This window comes from Dermacentor variabilis, chromosome 2 (assembly GCF_050947875.1).
Source record: "Dermacentor variabilis isolate Ectoservices chromosome 2, ASM5094787v1, whole genome shotgun sequence".
Lineage (NCBI taxonomy): Eukaryota > Metazoa > Arthropoda > Arachnida > Ixodida > Ixodidae > Dermacentor > Dermacentor variabilis.
This window is the reverse complement of record NC_134569.1, coordinates 48,223,477-48,240,589: the sequence shown is the minus strand read 5'-3', so window position 1 is coordinate 48,240,589 and position 17,113 is coordinate 48,223,477. Positions and strand designations below refer to the sequence as shown.

At 43.7% G+C, this 17,113-nt stretch overlaps 1 protein-coding gene across 1 annotated transcript in view; it reads left to right on the top strand.

Annotated features, from left to right (window-relative positions):
- LOC142571801 (NBAS subunit of NRZ tethering complex-like) overlaps positions 1 to 17,113 on the top strand; it is a 59,374-nt gene that overhangs the window by 15,711 nt on the left and 26,550 nt on the right. Inside the window, exons 10-16 of the mRNA XM_075680426.1 lie at positions 1,510 to 1,665; positions 4,154 to 4,344; positions 8,069 to 8,179; positions 10,225 to 10,472; positions 11,816 to 11,934; positions 12,737 to 12,826; positions 16,333 to 16,446. Of these exons, the coding sequence (XP_075536541.1) occupies positions 1,510 to 1,665; positions 4,154 to 4,344; positions 8,069 to 8,179; positions 10,225 to 10,472; positions 11,816 to 11,934; positions 12,737 to 12,826; positions 16,333 to 16,446 (1,029 nt within the window). The remainder of the gene's footprint in view (positions 1 to 1,509; positions 1,666 to 4,153; positions 4,345 to 8,068; positions 8,180 to 10,224; positions 10,473 to 11,815; positions 11,935 to 12,736; positions 12,827 to 16,332; positions 16,447 to 17,113) is intronic.

Sequence of the window (17,113 nt, the reverse complement as noted above, 5' to 3'; positions counted from 1 at the left end):
TTCTCTGCAACGGAACAGCGATGTCATCTGTCATCATGCAATGTGTTTTGCCATGTTTTTATGGCAATTTCAGTGATTAAAAAAGAAAATCAGTGAAATTTAACTTGAAAGTACTTTACATGCATCAGGACTTATCGTGGTCAGGAGCCACATACCATAACAGTTGTTTCTCTTACCTTCTATTCTTTACGATGCACTACGCTGTTCAAAAATTGATGAAGTCAATAAACTGTGCAAGCCGGTGACTAAAGGGAAAAAGAATGAATATAGGAAAATGTCGGTGCAAAATTTGGACCTGCGGTCTTTGTTTGGTGCAAGTGTAAGTTGTGTGTATGAGCATTGAAGCTGTCACTGTCATGTGTAGCATTATGGCATGACTGTAGTGGTTTCATTGTGCCACTCTCAATCCAGTTCACGAAGTTTTGAGTGTTGTGATGAATAGATACACAGCTTGCATTAACCTTTTATAGCCTGAATTTTTTTGCCTGAATATCAACATTGGAATTGCAGTTATAAATATTTGTATGTACTGTAAGAAAATATAGAATTACTTTCACACCATTTGCGGCCCAGGTTAACTTTGTAGACTAGTTTAAAGAAAACGGAAATAGGTATCTAGCAGAAAACAATGCCTTTATATTTGCATGTTTTTGCACTGAATAAATTCAGACTTGGCAAGTGAACCGTCTCGCATCTTACAGCTGTCTGTGAAACAGTCGTTATTGCAGAATTGGTGACTTCAATTTCTCTTGCTTAAGTGTCCCGTTTGGTTTTATGAGCTCGGATTTTATGGGTGTCACGAAACCTTGACAACGCACTAGAAGAGGTTAACTGTGACAACCCTTCCTGTGCTGTTAAAGAAGTTAAATACCGTTAGTATAAACCACTATAGGAAACAAGAATGATGGATTAATGATCTCTACATCAGAATTTTTGCCATCTGGCAAAGCAGCTGCAAACCATACTTCAAGAAATGCATCATTCATGTCAGCATGAATGCACACAATGAATTATTAATGCACGCTATTGTTTTGTTTGGGACAGAAGGTGTGTATATTGGAAGCAGCAACTAGTAGCAGCAGCTGAGTTGAAGATTCGATAGATTCCATGTCATGGTGCACTGTCAGCAAGAACTTAGCCATTTGGCTTCTTTGTGACTGCAAGTTTTTGTAGTGTAAAGAACTAATGAGGCGGCTGATGCTGTCTGTAATAGTGCATTTGTCAGATTTAGTTGTTAGTGACACTGGGACCCTTTGCTGTAGGATGCACGGATATTCACTCAGGAATGTCACTCCTGTGTTCTATGTGTGAGGTTTTACTGTTGGTGAAATGACAGTGGCATGTTTTTTGTGTACTGCATTATGTACCTGCTCCTTCTTGGGTTATATGCATTCCTTGCTTCTTTTGATGCACAATGTGATTTAAATCTCGCTGTTCATTGCAACATCATACTATGCCAGCCTGTTGTGGTATCAAGTGCTTATTACAAGACATGCTGTGCTCTTTCAGCTGGACCAGGTGGAAGAGTTCTTCCTCAACTTGCCAAGCACGCCTGTAGTCCTGAGCGTGGCTTCCTACTTCTTTTCGCTCTTGGTCCTCGTCACCCTCGATCCAGCCGACACAGATCGGCTGCTTTCCCTCGATGCCCAGCAGGTGGTAGAAGAGGTGTGCTATGCTATACCACACATTTTCTTGCATTTGGTGCATTACCTGAGGTGAGGTAACAGCATTACCTGAGGTGAAGCATTGCCAAATGAAGATAGAGAAAAGAGGACCAGTCCCTAGTATTTATTTATTTATTTATTTACTTATATATTTATTTATTTATTTACAAATACTGCAGGCAGCAGGTGCTGCCAAACCAGGAGACAGCTTAAGATGTTAGTAATTTCAAACATTCCTCCACTCTACATTTAGCCTTGTCTTCAAAAACTTAAGGGAAGCGCCACCACTCAACTGTCACTGCACTTCATTAGCACTTCTCCTCATGACTGGAATCGCTAAGGAACATTATTCTTCAGACATTATACTGCTACCATGGCCGTAAGTGGCTCTGAGTAACACTTCTCAAAGCTACGTCTAGTGCACATACCTAAGAAGGTGGATAGAGGGACAACCACTGTGTAGTTAGTAGCACATCAGAAGCAAAATGTGGAAGATGTGGCTGTTGCAGGAATGGGGCAGGATACCTATTCAAGAGAACACAGTTCAAGTAGGCGCGGACATAGATTAGTTTGGGTGAACAAGGCAGTACATATGCACTCTTTATTCATTATACAATTTCTATAAAAGGAGCGGGGAAAAATAGTAGTAAATGCCATGTTGGAAGGTTTAGCACACAGAAGAAGAACAAAGAAAGAAAACTTAAATATACTGGATGTACAATGCGCAAGAGACAAGATTCAGCAGGTATTAGCAGGTAATTAGAATGCCGTTGTACAACACAGCTCACCTATGTGCAAATCGTAGCTACCGAGCATTGTTTGATAACTTGGCGATAAAAGTTTCAAGTGATGTGCAGGTGACAACGTCATGAGGCAACATTTTTCCATTCACGGATTGCATGTGGAAAAACGGAGTACCTGAATATGTCATTGTGAAATCTGTATTCTGTTAAGTACTTGGTGTGTTTTGTTCAAGAACTACATGTATCTGTCTGTAGCAAGTAGTCACTCGCATTGATTTTCATACTTCCATTAAGAAAAAGGAAAAGAAACTTAAGACGAAGTAGTCAAGCTCGATTTTGTATAGTGGGAAGTTCAACTTGCCTTAATAGTTCTGTGGGGGAGTCAAGATGGCGATACTTATTAAAAATAAATCTAATCGCTTTCCTTTGTACGCTCTCCAATTTTGCTATGTGCTGTTTACGGAAGGAAAACCAACATACTATTCCATAATCCAGTATAGAGCGAACTAGTGACAGGTATGCTAAGCGTTTAGTATCTATTGATGCAATAAATAGCAGGTAACAGGTAATGTCAATAACAGGTAATTTCAATAGTAACAGGTAATTTCACCTATGCTTTCCCTGGTTTCATTGTTGGCTTCATATGGTTGCAAAAACATTGTTAAAGCACAGTGTATGCTTCGACAGAGCAGTGGCCCTGTTAAATGCTAAGTGGTGCTGAGAAAGAGCTTCGTGGTAATAGTGAACATGAGGGCAGGTTAGGAAACAACACGTGCTACTTTCACCTGGGTTTGTATTCTGGAGGGATCACTTTCAGGTGTAACACTTTCAATGAGCACTGGTTGGTTAGGGGGCATTCGGTGACCAAGTACGAACCCATGGCAACCGATGTTCACAAAAGCAAGTGCGACCTGCTGGAGACCACATCACAATGTCTTGCAAGTGGTGTCATTCACGTCTGCTCACACTGTCATACCTACATAAAATAAGCATGAGCATACGCAGACATCCTGCTCCTATGCAACTGATTGTTCCAGCAGCTTTGTGACTCCGGTCATGCAACTGATAATCACGCGGCAAGAGACTGACCTAAAACAGTCGCTGTTCGACCATTTGCGATTGGTCACATGGTCTCTGTGAGTCGCTGGTGTGAAATAGCCCTAATACAGTACGAAGAACATCCATAATTTCAGCGGAGTGTTGAACCGAACGCTCGCTCACGTAAAGTTAAAGTGTCCCTGAGTGTGATCAATCGAGAATATGGCGCTCGACTTTTAAGTAATCTTGGAAGGGAAATGTTGAAGCCATATTGCCCTTGTGGTTCTACATGTAATATGCTGGTGCCCCTCACTGAGTACTTGAATTATTCATTGCTTAAAGAGCACTTAATTTGATTGTACATATTTGTGGCTTGTTAAGCATTTCATATGTTGTCAGCATGCCAACTCAAAGTTTTGTCTGAAAAAGAAACAAAGCAAAAGCGTACCATGTGAAAAGCATGGGTGCATATTATCGATGTACCTTCTTGCCGGTGTAAGGGGAACCATATGCTGTTAGATTGTAAAATTTGCTTCCTGAGCCATTTAATAAATTATCAAATGACAGGGAATGAGAAACTTGTATTTAAATACGAAATATATCCACTAATTATACTGAAAGCTATGGTCACATTATACACCGATAGTTTGCTCTATAATTGTAACATTGATTTACTTTGTGCCTGAGTTCTTTTCTCTTTTCTTGTAGGTTTCAAGAAAGAGTCATGATGCACTTACCGATGGTGCACACATTTGCGCAACGATTGCCTCGAGGTTTTGCCAAATGCAGGCAGACCTGGCTCAAGCCGAGCTGCTGAAAAAGCAGGGTGGAAGCATTGATGTGGAGCGTTTTACTGAGGACAGTCGCTACAAGGCAGAAACAATTCTTGGGATGGCTCTGTGAGTGGCATTTCCTCATCACCCCCTCTGTTGTGACTGACACTTGCCAATCTTATAGTCTGAAGTTATGTGTAGTACAGGCCTGACATGCTGTCAGTAAAAACACTCGCCAGCCTTTGTTCAATAAAAATGCAGAATTTGTTCAGTATTTGGGATAACCTCTTGTAATAACCACCTCGAGCATTGTGAAGAAACTCCATGCATTCATTATTAAAGTCCAGGCAGCTGTGTTTGCACATGTATGCTTTCATGTCACTGTCATGTTCAGTAACTGCTACATGTGTGTGAATTGTGCACTGGATCCTTGTTTTCTACTGCTGTAAAGTGTGCATAGAGCTGCCATATCATGCCATTCAAACTCAGAAAATAAAGATCAGGAGAATTCCTAGTCAATCACATGATTTTAGCTCTGGGACTTGTAGCTTATAGTACTATACTACAAAGTGAGGTCTCGTCTGCTGTGTACCATATAAGCATGTTTACTTATGTAACACCCACCTGTCTCCCTTTCCTAGTTTGTCTTTGTTTTTTTCCTTCTCCCCATTCCCCAATAATCTTGGTGCACTATGGCCCTTATGCAATCCCATATCATAGCTATCTGTTGGCGCTGTGTGCTGTATCATAACTGCTACACAGAATATTGAAATATTGAGGGCCCACCGTGAGAGCTATTTTTCAGTATTCTGCATTTTTTTCACTGTTGCCATCAGTAATTTAGCTTGCTTTTGCATAAGTGTTGATGTGGGTCTCCATGGCTGAAACATATTTTTTTCCGAAAAGGTTCAGTTTCCAATATAGGGTGTGGGTCGTATGCAAAGACAGACGTTATACAATTAAATACAGTAATGCAAAAATCACTGATATTGTAATGCTTACTGTAATCAAAAAGAAAAATACTCTATGGGCACTCCACTAAAATGAAATCTTAATCAAAATCTAATCAGTCAGGCAGATTCTCTATGTCATCTTTACGGGATCAGCACATTGACTGGTCTTGCTCGCATTGTGTCACAAGCTGCTATTACCTCCACAAAATGAGGCTCATCTGTTCACAGAAATTTGCTAATGTGTAATCTGCTAGTCACTGCATGCTGCTGTGATTGCACTTAATCTTTTGCTCACTTCACACCATCCTACTTAATGTGAACCTGCCATTAACGAAGAATAGCTAGTTCATTCCATGCTGCTGTATTCATTGTTCTTTCACCTGAAATGCCACCTTAATATTTCTGAGTACAGGAAAGCACCACTTATCAACAAGAGTAGTCGCTGTGCTTCAATAGTGCTGCTATGCACTTTCAGCCATGAGGAGCTGTTTGAGAAATGGCCTTTGCTCCAGCACCTTGGGTAGACGCTAAAAGTGACTGATAAGCAAATTTGCATTCAAAAGAGCACTACCATATTTGCCAACATAATTTGCGCCCTCACATAATTTGCACACTCCTAATATCTAGCCAGCTTTACAAAAAAAAAATTTACTCGCATATTTTGCGCTCTCCGTCCCGCCCAAGCCAGCTCGCTGGCGTGCGCGCATGGAGAGACTTTGGACGGCAAGACAGCCCATCTTGTGTTTGCACTGAGTGCAAAGTCCCTTCTTCCGAGGACTTCGTTCTTTTCTCCGGAAGCCCGCGAACTGCGGTCCCTAGAATATTATATTCTAGGGACCGTACCTGAACATGCGAACCTGTTCACGGGTTGTCAGAACCCTTTGAGCGTTTGCCTCCCTCTATCTTCCCTTCTCATTCTCTCCCGCCATGAGAATGCATGCAAGCGACACGGCACAGACTATTTTGTCCGTCCGAGGCGTGCAAGGGCCAGTCATGCCAACTTTTCCCCCTTGTTGCCCCTTGTTCTCTGCATACGTGCTGCAGCGCATCTTTGCTTGATTTCAGAAGTTTAGGTTTCACCATCAGCCAGTCGCGTTCTCGCTGTTCACTTGCGATGGGCTACAATAACTATACGGTGAAATTCAAGCTCGCTGTTATAGAGTTTGCCGAAGAAAACGGCAGCCGTGCCCCCGCCAAGCATTTCAGCATGAATGAGAGTCATAATCAGTAGTGGAGAAAGCAGAAGAGTTCACTTGTAAGTACAAGACCTGGAAGGAGAGCGTTCCGAGGACCGAAGCAGGAAAGTTTCCTGCCGTTGAAGAAGACCTTTTGAAATATGTTCGAGAGCTTGTGCCCTCCGGTATGACCATGTCGTGCGAGATGCTGCAGTTCGAGGCAAGAAAGATAGCGCAGGAGAATGGAGTCCCTGCTGCAACGTTCAAGGCAAGCAGAGAGTAGGTGACGTGCTTCATGAGATGCCATCAGCTGTCTCTCAGATGGAGAACGACCCTTTGCAGAGGTTTCCACATGATTATGAGGAGAAGGTTGTTCTGTTACACCGTTTTGTGATTGAGGTACACAAAACTGGAAACATTGACACGTCCCAGATTGGGAATGCGGACGAAACCCCGTTGACCTTTGATATTCCACCTAACTTAACAATGAGCGAGAAAGGTGTCTCGTCCGTTCCTATAAAGATAAATGACTGTGAAAAGCAACGCTGCATGGTTATGCTTGCCGTGACAGCTGATGGCCCAAAACTACCGCCGTTCGCGATCTTCAAGCCGAAGACATTGCCCAAATTGAAGGCTAAAGGCTGTATTCACATCCATGCCCAAGAAAAAGGCTGTATGAATGAAGAACTGATGAACGATTGGCTCAACACTGTCTGGGTTAAGCGACCAGGGCCTTACTGCGACTGCCATCGCTGCTGGTGCTCGACAGATTCAAAGGCCACCTCATGGACAGCATAAAGGAGAAGTTGCAGGACATGAGTACCAACCTGGCTATTATCCCGGGTGGACTAACATCTGTTCTGCAGCCCTTGGATGTCTCCGTAAATAAACCCTTCAAGGACTATGTGCGCAAGGTGTACGTGGAATGGATGGTCAGTGGAGAACATGGGCTCACTCCCACTGGCAGTATAAAGAGACCGCCACCAGAAACGGTCTGCAAGGGGATACTCGCAGTGTGGGACCTGGTTTCTCCCAGTATTGTCGAGAAGAGCTTCAAGGAGACGAGGCCGTCGAACGCGCTAAACGGAACTGAGGATGATGCGCTTCGGGAGGGCGCTGACAGAGGCCGCGACGATGGTTCCCAGTTGGACCTCTCGACCAGTGATTGTGACTAGACCGTGTATGACCATGACCGGATCTGGCTGGTTAAAGTATGCACTAATTCTGTTAAATAAACAAGTACCCTTCATTTGTGCTATAACTTTCTTTTATGTATACACCGCGCGCGTTACTACATATTGCACGTTATTTTGGGTGTTCTCATGAAATTGCCGTGTAATTTGTGCACCCCCTTCTTACAACTCTAAAATCACGAAGAAAAGTTAGCAAATTATGCAAGTAAATACGGCATATCTTTTCACATCTTTGTTTTGAGGGAGTGAAGAAGCGTGTCATACTGATGTAATGTTATCCTCCTTTCATGTGACCGGGGGGTGGCAGGGTGATGTAGATTTGTTTTCACATCCTACTTATGTGTAGATAAATGTCGTATTTGGGCCTACATTGAATGGCTGTCTCTGTCTCATTTTTTTCATTACTCCGTATACTTGGGAAGGTAGGCAGTCTTTTCTGTAGCACCAGAGGGCATGCATTGCAAACTTGTGGGCTGTAGTTACCCGCTTTACTTTGCTAAGTTGCTTTCTATTATTTTCTTGTAAACAGCACACTGGACCAGGAAGCCTTGGAAGCAGCTGTCTCCCTGGGAAGGCGCTATGACATTCCCGCATGGGATATTTATATATGCCATTTGGAATTTCTATTTTCTGAAGGATGGTAAGGTTTTATTTAATCTTTCCGACTTTCTACTTCTTTTAGGCCATGTGCACTTAGTGAACCTTCCGTGAGTGCTGCTAGATCAGCAGTGAATCTGCTGCCTCAGTTGTCACTAAGCAGCGCATTTTTCCTATGAATTATGAAGCAGCATGTTTACCATATGCAGCATTTATTTAGTCTTAGTGTCTGAGCCAGATGGGCAACAGCACCACTTTCAGTGGGCCTCTTCAATTTTCCACTTCTGGCTACCTGTGGGCTGCCAGAGCCAGCCAGAGCGCCTTCGTTTTTCTCGGATTGCTCCACCTACCGTGCAACACCCTTCCGCCTTGCGCTCGTTTTACTTGAGCTGGAGGGTTCTGGCTACCCGTGGGCTGCCAGAAGCAGCCAGGACGATATTGGTCTGGCTGCTGTCTGGAAGTTCTCTGGCTAGCATACTACAAAAAGAGGCGATGAGCGCTCGCCACCATCTTTGTGGGGACTTGACAGCTTGTAACGCAGTCGCTTGAGGACTTTTACCTCGCTCAGCCAACTGCATGGCTACAGTTACCTTTGGATTTCCTTACTTCCAGCGTTATTTTCCTAAGGTTCTAATGCACTGTTCCACCTTGCAAGACGGTGCGGTACGAGCGGTGCCGAACCATTTCAAGCTTTTTGTGTGTCTGTGTCCTGTGTGCGTGTCCTGTGAAGGGTTTTTAATCCCGGCCATGAACAGTGCGTTGCATTGTCATGCATGCGTGCTATCTGCATCGTGTTACGCGCAAGTTGTGGATGCTCATTCCCACACATTGCAGTGCCTTTTCAGTTCATCTTTCTCTAGTGGTATCCCTTTTCAAGCCTCTCGCATATATGCGGTGATATCTCCTTTTTTTCTGCAGTTTGCGAAGGTGTTGCAGCTATGCCAGTGTTCGCTCTGTCTCTTCGTCGTATGTATGGGTGGTAGCTCGAAACCAATGTGTCCTAACTAGGCCATTGATGTTAAAAGAATACACTGGTTGAGTAATCACTACGCATACATTAGTTTATCGTTGTCGTGATCGCTACCAATACTGTTTTTCGTGTGAAACTTTTCGCTGGTCACAGGCGGCGTGCATTTTCATATGCCAGGCGCTTCCCCAGCTCCTTCAGAACAGGGGCAGAAGAGAAGCACCATCAGCTGAAACAAACTTTCTGAAATTGAAGCCCAAGCAGGTCGGCACGAAATTTTATGCGTATACATAAGATACACCCAATATCCTGCTTTTTCATGTCTTGTCAAATGATGACAAAACGCCAAGTCATCAATGTTGGCTGTGGGTGATGCGATCACTTTGAGCAGGCATCCTCGAGCGATACAATACAATCACTTAGGCACGATTTCGTGTCATGCACCGGTTGTGTCGGAGGCCATTTGCTGTACTGTGCAAATTGAGGTGCCTTGTGCGCGTCCTGTTCCGAGTACTGCGAAATCTTGTGAAGGTGATTGTATCCCCAAGTGCAACTATATATTTTCACGCTGGCAACACATGCCCGACTACGGCAACAGCACACCGGTCTTGCCGGCCACGTCCACGCTGGTAGCTTGTTTATGTTAATCCCAAGTCCAGCTGTCCTGGCGTTCGATTTTGCAAACTTCAGGCAGCTTTGGGTTGTCTTGGAATCCCAGTCCACGTGACTTCCTGTCAGGACCGAAACTAGCTGGCTGCCATCTGGCTACCTGTGGACTGCCAGAACTCTGAAAATCGAAGAGGCTCAATGTTTAATAAATAATTGCCCACATCTGGAAAGCTCAATTACGAGTGTCAGTAGCCCTATCAAGTAGAATAACGGCAAACTATCAATAGTCCTGGAACTTTGCTTCAGGCATCAGGCCTTGGACTTAATGTAATTCAAACCTAATGTAGCTATTGGGAAAGATAAAGGCAAACAACTGGATTGTTCTTATTTCGCTTTACTTCATGATTAGCCTTGTCTTTAACTGGGACATGTATTGCTTTGCTGTCTTGTTGGATCAAGTTTTTCATGGGCTTTGCTCCAAACAATGTGACAAGGCTGAAAACTTTGCGCAGCGACGTGGCTGATATTGAACAGCGCCTTCTCACTGGCGGGATGCTGGAAGCCCTACTTTCCAGCCCCGAGTCCCTCAGGGAACAGCTATTTAGCCGCATCTACCCATCACTCAATGGATCTGACCATGAGGTCATGAGGTTTTTCTACAAGCTGCTTGACATCTGTGGCCGCACTGTCACCGACGACTTGGGTCTCAAACCATCCGACCACCTCACGCTCCTGGAGAGGCTTCAGTCAGCATGCCCTCGTACGTAGGCTAATTTATGACTGCCCTTTCCTTCTTTACAGAAAACAGCAATTGAGAGTTTGTTACATAGTATTCGTGACCTCAGTGCACCTGTAACAGGCACAAGGATTGATCCACATTTGCAGAGTTCATAGAATGCATGGATACTAGATTACAGGCCTGTGCAGCCAGTGAAATTATTGCCAAAGTTTTCATGCTTTAGGCTGCTTGTAAGTATTCAAAAAATATTTTGACAGTTGTATGCAGGGCGGAAGAGGTTATGCAGTTGAACTTTGAGAAAGACTACTATATTTTGCAGGCACACTGCTGCAGATAAGGCAGCAGCAGCACCTTTAGCTCGCTACACATGACTGCTCAACTCAAAATTGGGCAGGTTTTGCACAAAATTGTACCGGATTGCACCATGTCAAACATATTCTTTGTGTGCGACTGCAAACTCTGACACAGGCACAGATTTTTTTTTTCCCAAGCATCAGGTTGTGATACAGTCGAATCTCGATAACTCGAACTCGAAGGAGCCTGAGATCAGGACTGGGCCTCTGCTGCAGCTTTCCTCTGTGTGCTTGCGTGTTTCTTCCTTCGTCTGCTGACAGACTGGCACTGTATTTGCCTTCTTTATTCTGTGTTCTTAACGCAACTCATCTCTTATTAAGATGTGAAGTCATTGCTGCTGATCCTAATCATGTTGGTGTGCTCCCTTCTGTTGCGGCGTCGCCACGTTCTAAAGACAAAGAGAATGAGGTACTGGGTGTCGCCTTCGTGTCCTTGTATTCAGGGTCTGTCTTATGTCATAGAGAATCGGATATTGCGCACTGTCTCCAACAATCTTTCCATTGGGACATCTTGGTTTAGACGCGTCATTGTAAAAAAACAAGCGCGAATGAGACTGACCAAGCCAACCAAAACAAGCACGAGCGAGAGCTGACACAAGCAGACAGTAGTGCGAAACAAGCTGTCTGGCTGAGCCAGACGCGAGTACGAATAGTGTGGTCAGTTTCCAGTTTCCTGCGCATACGTCTCTGTAGGGGCCACTCTTATTGGTCCCCTCCTATAGCAGTTCGCTTGCCACTGCAGCGAGCCACGAAAAATCGGCCCAGGACCGACGCCTCCCGTGGCGCATTTTGCTGCTAATGTGGCTGGGGCAATTACCAGGCATTTTGACCCATTGGAACACACATAACTTTGAAGGGAGCACAGTGTCAGTCTGAATAAACTGCAAGTTCGAATTAAGCATGTTCAAATTAACGAGATTCAACTGTAGTTTAACAAATTTGTTAGTTAAGATGATGGCCAGCTTTAACCTTCCTTTCCGCTGACACCATTTGTCTTGTGTGCCTCTTCAGAAATAGACTACAAGGCCTTACTCGAGCCAGGGCATTCACCTCTTGTCGTCCTGAGTCCATTTGTGAACAAAGACACAGTTCAGGCCATTTCAGAATTGGCTCCCAGCATTCCCTGCCATGTGAGTATCCTGCGGTATTACATTGATTACCAATCTTATTACTAAAATCTCTATGGGTTGTAGCACTTGTTGTGTGGTGAAAATGAACCAGCAGTGTTTACAAACACTTCCTATTTTCTACCAATGCCTAAATACAGAACTCACTCTGTTTAGAGAGAGAATTATTGACAAAAATTAAAGGAACATCTACAGCACTATAATTTCAATATCAGCAGTGCACAATATGAATCATATGTCACTTATGTGATGGTTAAGTAAATGTTTGGGTCTCAAAGGTTTGAAAAATGAGAAAATAAAAAAGAGCCTGCAGTTTCTTTTTTCTTTTTTTTATCCACAGCACAGTCACAGTCAGTGATGGCAGTGGAACCTTATCAGACCTTGTGTGAACTTTGTGACACCTGTTCACTTGTGCGCCAAGCTTAAGCAGCCGAATTTGGTGACATTTTGTGCTTGCTACACCATTTCAAGCCAGTATGCGCCAATTTGGACAGCTCGTTTCTGTTGTAGCCACCAGCCTGCATCATTTTGAGCCAGGAAAGAGCCCGTTACAGCTATTGAAGTTTAACATCTTCTCCTATCCTGCTTTTCATCACGCGTAACAAAGATCTATATAGAATAGCGATACTAGCAGAATTGCTAAGATAGCTTGGGATCAAGATTCTGTAAGTACTGTAGAAAGAGTAGGAAGACACTCACTTCTTAGTCTAATGCAGAAGAGCTTATGTCTGTCTTGGCCTTGAGACAAGTCCAGTGCTGGTGAAAATTCTGTTGTAACAGCTGTTTCCCATTACTGCTTTTCCAGGATGGCAGCCACCTGACGTCCTCCTCAATTTATTGCACATGGGCTTCCAAACTTTTCCTGTCGAAGGGAGGAGAAACAGTACTAACAACGGTAATTTAGTAATCTGGATAGTGTACTCATTGACTTTAAGGGACACGTCAATTAAGCTTTAAAGTACATTTGTCCTAGGTCCCCTCTATGTAATACCCTCGCAAGACGACCTTTACGGTACTTTGAATACATGGACAGATTGAAGGACCACATTATTGTCTGCAACATTTCGGAGGTCAGGCTTGCATTATAAGATGACATTTTCACGTTTAAGCCTAATGTGTTTAAAAAGAAGAAGAAAAACAAGGCAAAATTTCTACTGTAAGGTGTACAACACATCAAATGCATCTAACTGCTATAATGGCTCTAAAGCTATGAAATTCTGCTTATGAGCACAAGGTCACAAGTTTGATTCCCAGCTGCGTCAGCCATATTCCTGTGAGGGCGGAATGCAAGGAAAACTCATGTTCTTAGATTCAGATGAACATTAAAGAGCACAAGGTGGTGAACATTAAACAAGAGCCTCCCCGTTGGAGTCGATGAGCAAAACGAGAACAAGGTAAAAGCTACGCCAACGTTTCGACAAGTGGGCTTGTCTTCTTCAACGCGACATATGGTTTCCTCGGGGCATTATTATAGGTAGGGTTCTTCTGAATGGGAGAGACGGTAAGGCGGGCGGGTGAGACAATGACTGAAAGTGTGCTAGCGGCGAAAGTGTAGAATTGAGAATAAATCGGTGCTTTGCACACTGCCAGTGACATGGCCGTGTGTCAGCCGGCGTGTCAACCGCCGTGTGCACAGCAGCCCTCTATATCTACTTTTCTGGAGGTCAGTGGGCTATCGTCTCGCTGAAAAAAGTAATAAAAGGAGTGGCAGAAAACTTTGCTCTTGAAAAAAAATTACTGAAATGGAATATACAGTTAAACCTCGAAATGCGAACTTCAATATAACGAAATTCTCGATATAACAAAGTATTTAACTTTTTATAACATCTTGTCCATAGAACACCGTGTATTTAGAACTTCAGTATAACGAAGTGTTTTGTATGCAATTTCAGTAAAACGAAATTTCACTGCCACGCAAGGTAATGACGAGACAATAAATGGAAATTTCCACGGACGGACGTAGATGGTCAAATGATTGAATTATGAGCAGGTGCTTGCAAACGCACCTCTCAAATCGCGCAGAGCGACCGCTAAAGTGGAGCCACATCATTTTCCGCATAAAGTCCAAGTGCAATTAGATTCTATCGCGCCCCACGCACTGTGTGCTTAAGGTGCGAGTGTAAGTGTGTGAGGGTGATACAAGAAAGATGGTGGCTTCACGAGTGCCACCTTGCTGCACGAGCAAAGGCAAAAAGGACGAGGGAAGTGAGCTCAGCGTAACGCGATCAAGCGCGCGCGAGGCGGATGGGAGGGGGGGGGGGGGGAGTTGCGGAGTGGAGGGTAAGGTGGCGCGCGTCTCGGCCGTGGCTGCGCATGGCTGTAAGCGCAGTTGAGTGCATGCACAGCTGTGCAACCGGCTTTAAGGTGCGTTTACAGTCCGACATTATCGGCGCGCAGCCAATTGTCGTTAGACGCCGGGCGCATCGGAGCGCACTGGCCACATCCGATTGCGTTGGCGGTGCCATTACATCGAACCATCGGTCGAACCGTAGATGATGATGTCCTCGCCAACGTGACGTAATGTGTGCACGCGTTCACGGTACGTCGGATTATATTTAGGCCTTTAGAGGCAATCTGCCGCGTGTGCAAATAGTGGGCGTGCCGAGAGGGCATGGCACCTTCTGAGCTGTCTTCACACGCATTTAGTATTGGAAGTTGCATAATCTCGAGTTTAGGTGACCCGTGGGAACGAGAGGCAGACGAAGCATTCGCTCTCCTCTGCCGGCGTTTTTCATGATAGCGCAGTCACAGTGCGAGTGACGCTATCAGCCGCGGGGGCAGAGTGCGCGCAAAAGTTAGGCTGGCTCCGCCGATGTGAAGATATGGTCAACGTAGGTGGCATGAAACCGTATCATTCATTGCGAACTCCCAAATTTGCCAAAATAAATTGTTTTCTCATTCAAGTTTGCCTTTTTTACTTACCCGATAATTCAGAAAATTCTGCGGTCCCTTTCCATGTAGGAAAACTCGATCAGCGACTGTACTTATTCACATAACAGGTCGAATTTCAATACAATGAAATTTCGATATAACGAAGCAGATTGACGGTTTTACCGACTTCATTATATCCAGGTTTAACTGTATAAATAAAAGAAAAAAAAGGAAGGGAGGGGAAAAAAAGCACTAAGCAACCAAATGAAAACAATTAATTGTTGTTGTCTATAGCTTGCAGTTTAGCATAGTGAATAGATTCCAAAGCTCCCTTTGAAATGTCGGTTGCAATATCTTGAGCTTATGGATAAGGTATGATTCTCTATTTTCTTTCTCATTCAGAATGAAAATTTGACTGTAAGATGTAAAGTTTAAATTCATCAAAATTGTGACCTGGTTGGTTGAAATGCCCGGTGACGGCTTTAGGAAGCTTTTTAGTTGTGTCTGCACGATGTCTGTTTAACCTGACATTCATTGGGTATCCCGTTTCACCAATATATTGTTTCTTACAGAAGGAACCTTCAAGCATATAAATCGCATCTGAACTTATACAAGTAAAGCTAGTTTTCACTTCGTGTAACTGTTTGTGGTGCTTTTAATTTTAATGTCACTTTGATGAAAGTGCCTGCAGGTTTTGCACCTGGGGCGACAACCCGCTTTTATTACAAGGGAATGATGTTGGCTGACTTTTGCGTGCACTAACACGTCTTTCAAGTTTCTGTTGCAGCGATAGGTAACCCTTGATACATCCGGGAACGCTTTCCTCAGGTGCTCGTTAGTTGATAATATTGGGTGGTATTTTGGTAGGATGTTGTTTATGTTTGGGAGAACATTAGAATATTTTGTTATAAAGGCTGGCAGTCTGCCAGGTTCTGGTGTAGGCTGTTTCTTAGCTAATTCCGACCGCCTCTACAATCTTGGCGCAACGCCATAAGCACTGTCAAGAGCAACTTGTGGATAGTTTCATTATGCTATCATTGCTTTAACATCATTTAGGTGGTGGATATAATCATTGTCTTCGCTGCAGGTTCTTCTTATTTATTTCGCTTGTCCGACAAAAATTCCTTGCTTGCAATGTCGCGGGTTATAACTGTTGTAGTCTAAATATTGCTGGCTATCCGTAATGTTTCAGTAAAGTGTCCTTCTCAGTTCCCAATGTCATTCTCAGTTTGAGAACTGAGAACAACTGAGAACAAACTGAGAACGACGCTTTACCGTGAGCCTTATGAGGACCCCCCCCCCCCCATACTAATCAATTGATTGATCAATCATTCAATCAATAAATATGTTAATCATTAGATAAACCAGTCAACCAAACATGCCGTGCTGGTGGCTCACGCAGCTATTGTTTCGTATTGATCGTATTGCTCGGCTCGTATTGTTTCACAAACTTGCGCTGTTATGACTCTTTCTTTTTTTTCTCTCTCTCCAATAAGACCTTTTCATTATTTTTTCTTGCTCACTTTTCAGACTGAGTGGACAAAGCACTTTGACAAATGCCGGGGATACCTTGAGAACCTGTCTCCATCAGATCTTGTGACGTTTGCAGAATCAGTCGCATTTGACAAGGTGTCGCTTGAACGCGTAAGTTTGTGCTTTTACTGATGTCTTGTCCTGTATGCCACTGACTTAAAGAGGGCAGACGCTCTTAGCACATTTATTTACGTATGTTGAGGCTGTAAGTGGACATCAAATTGTTTTTAAACGTTGATGTGGTGCAAGGCTGAACACACTTAGTAAAAGCAACTTGTTACATTTTAGTCCTGTATAACTTCAACAACTCCTCTACTTTATATTTAAGGCAATAGTAGCTGACATAATGCCTAAAGGGCATCATTGTTAATTAAATATAGTTTGTAAGCATTCATGCTGAATTTAGCTTGTTGTTAGTGCTTGAATGCTAGTGATGTCTTTTCTGTGTAGACAATCCTATGCACTTTTCTTGTGTGACCAGGGTATGTTCATGGCCTGTGAAAGTTTGGTTCTTCAGCTCTTTAAAGAAAGGGTCAAAGCAGCCTCCTCTATTCTTTAATATCTCTCAAAAATGTTTTGTTAAAACTCAGTGACAAACTGACATACACCAGTTTAGTTCATACCAGTGTTGTGGAATGGGTGCCTCCATTCCAATTCCATCCTGGGGAGTCAGAAATTGCTGCAATTCCATTTCCTTCAGTTCCTCGGAAGGAGAAACTTAGCCCATTCCCACTGCAGGAATGGCCGGACATTTCAATTCTATTCCGATAATTCCTCA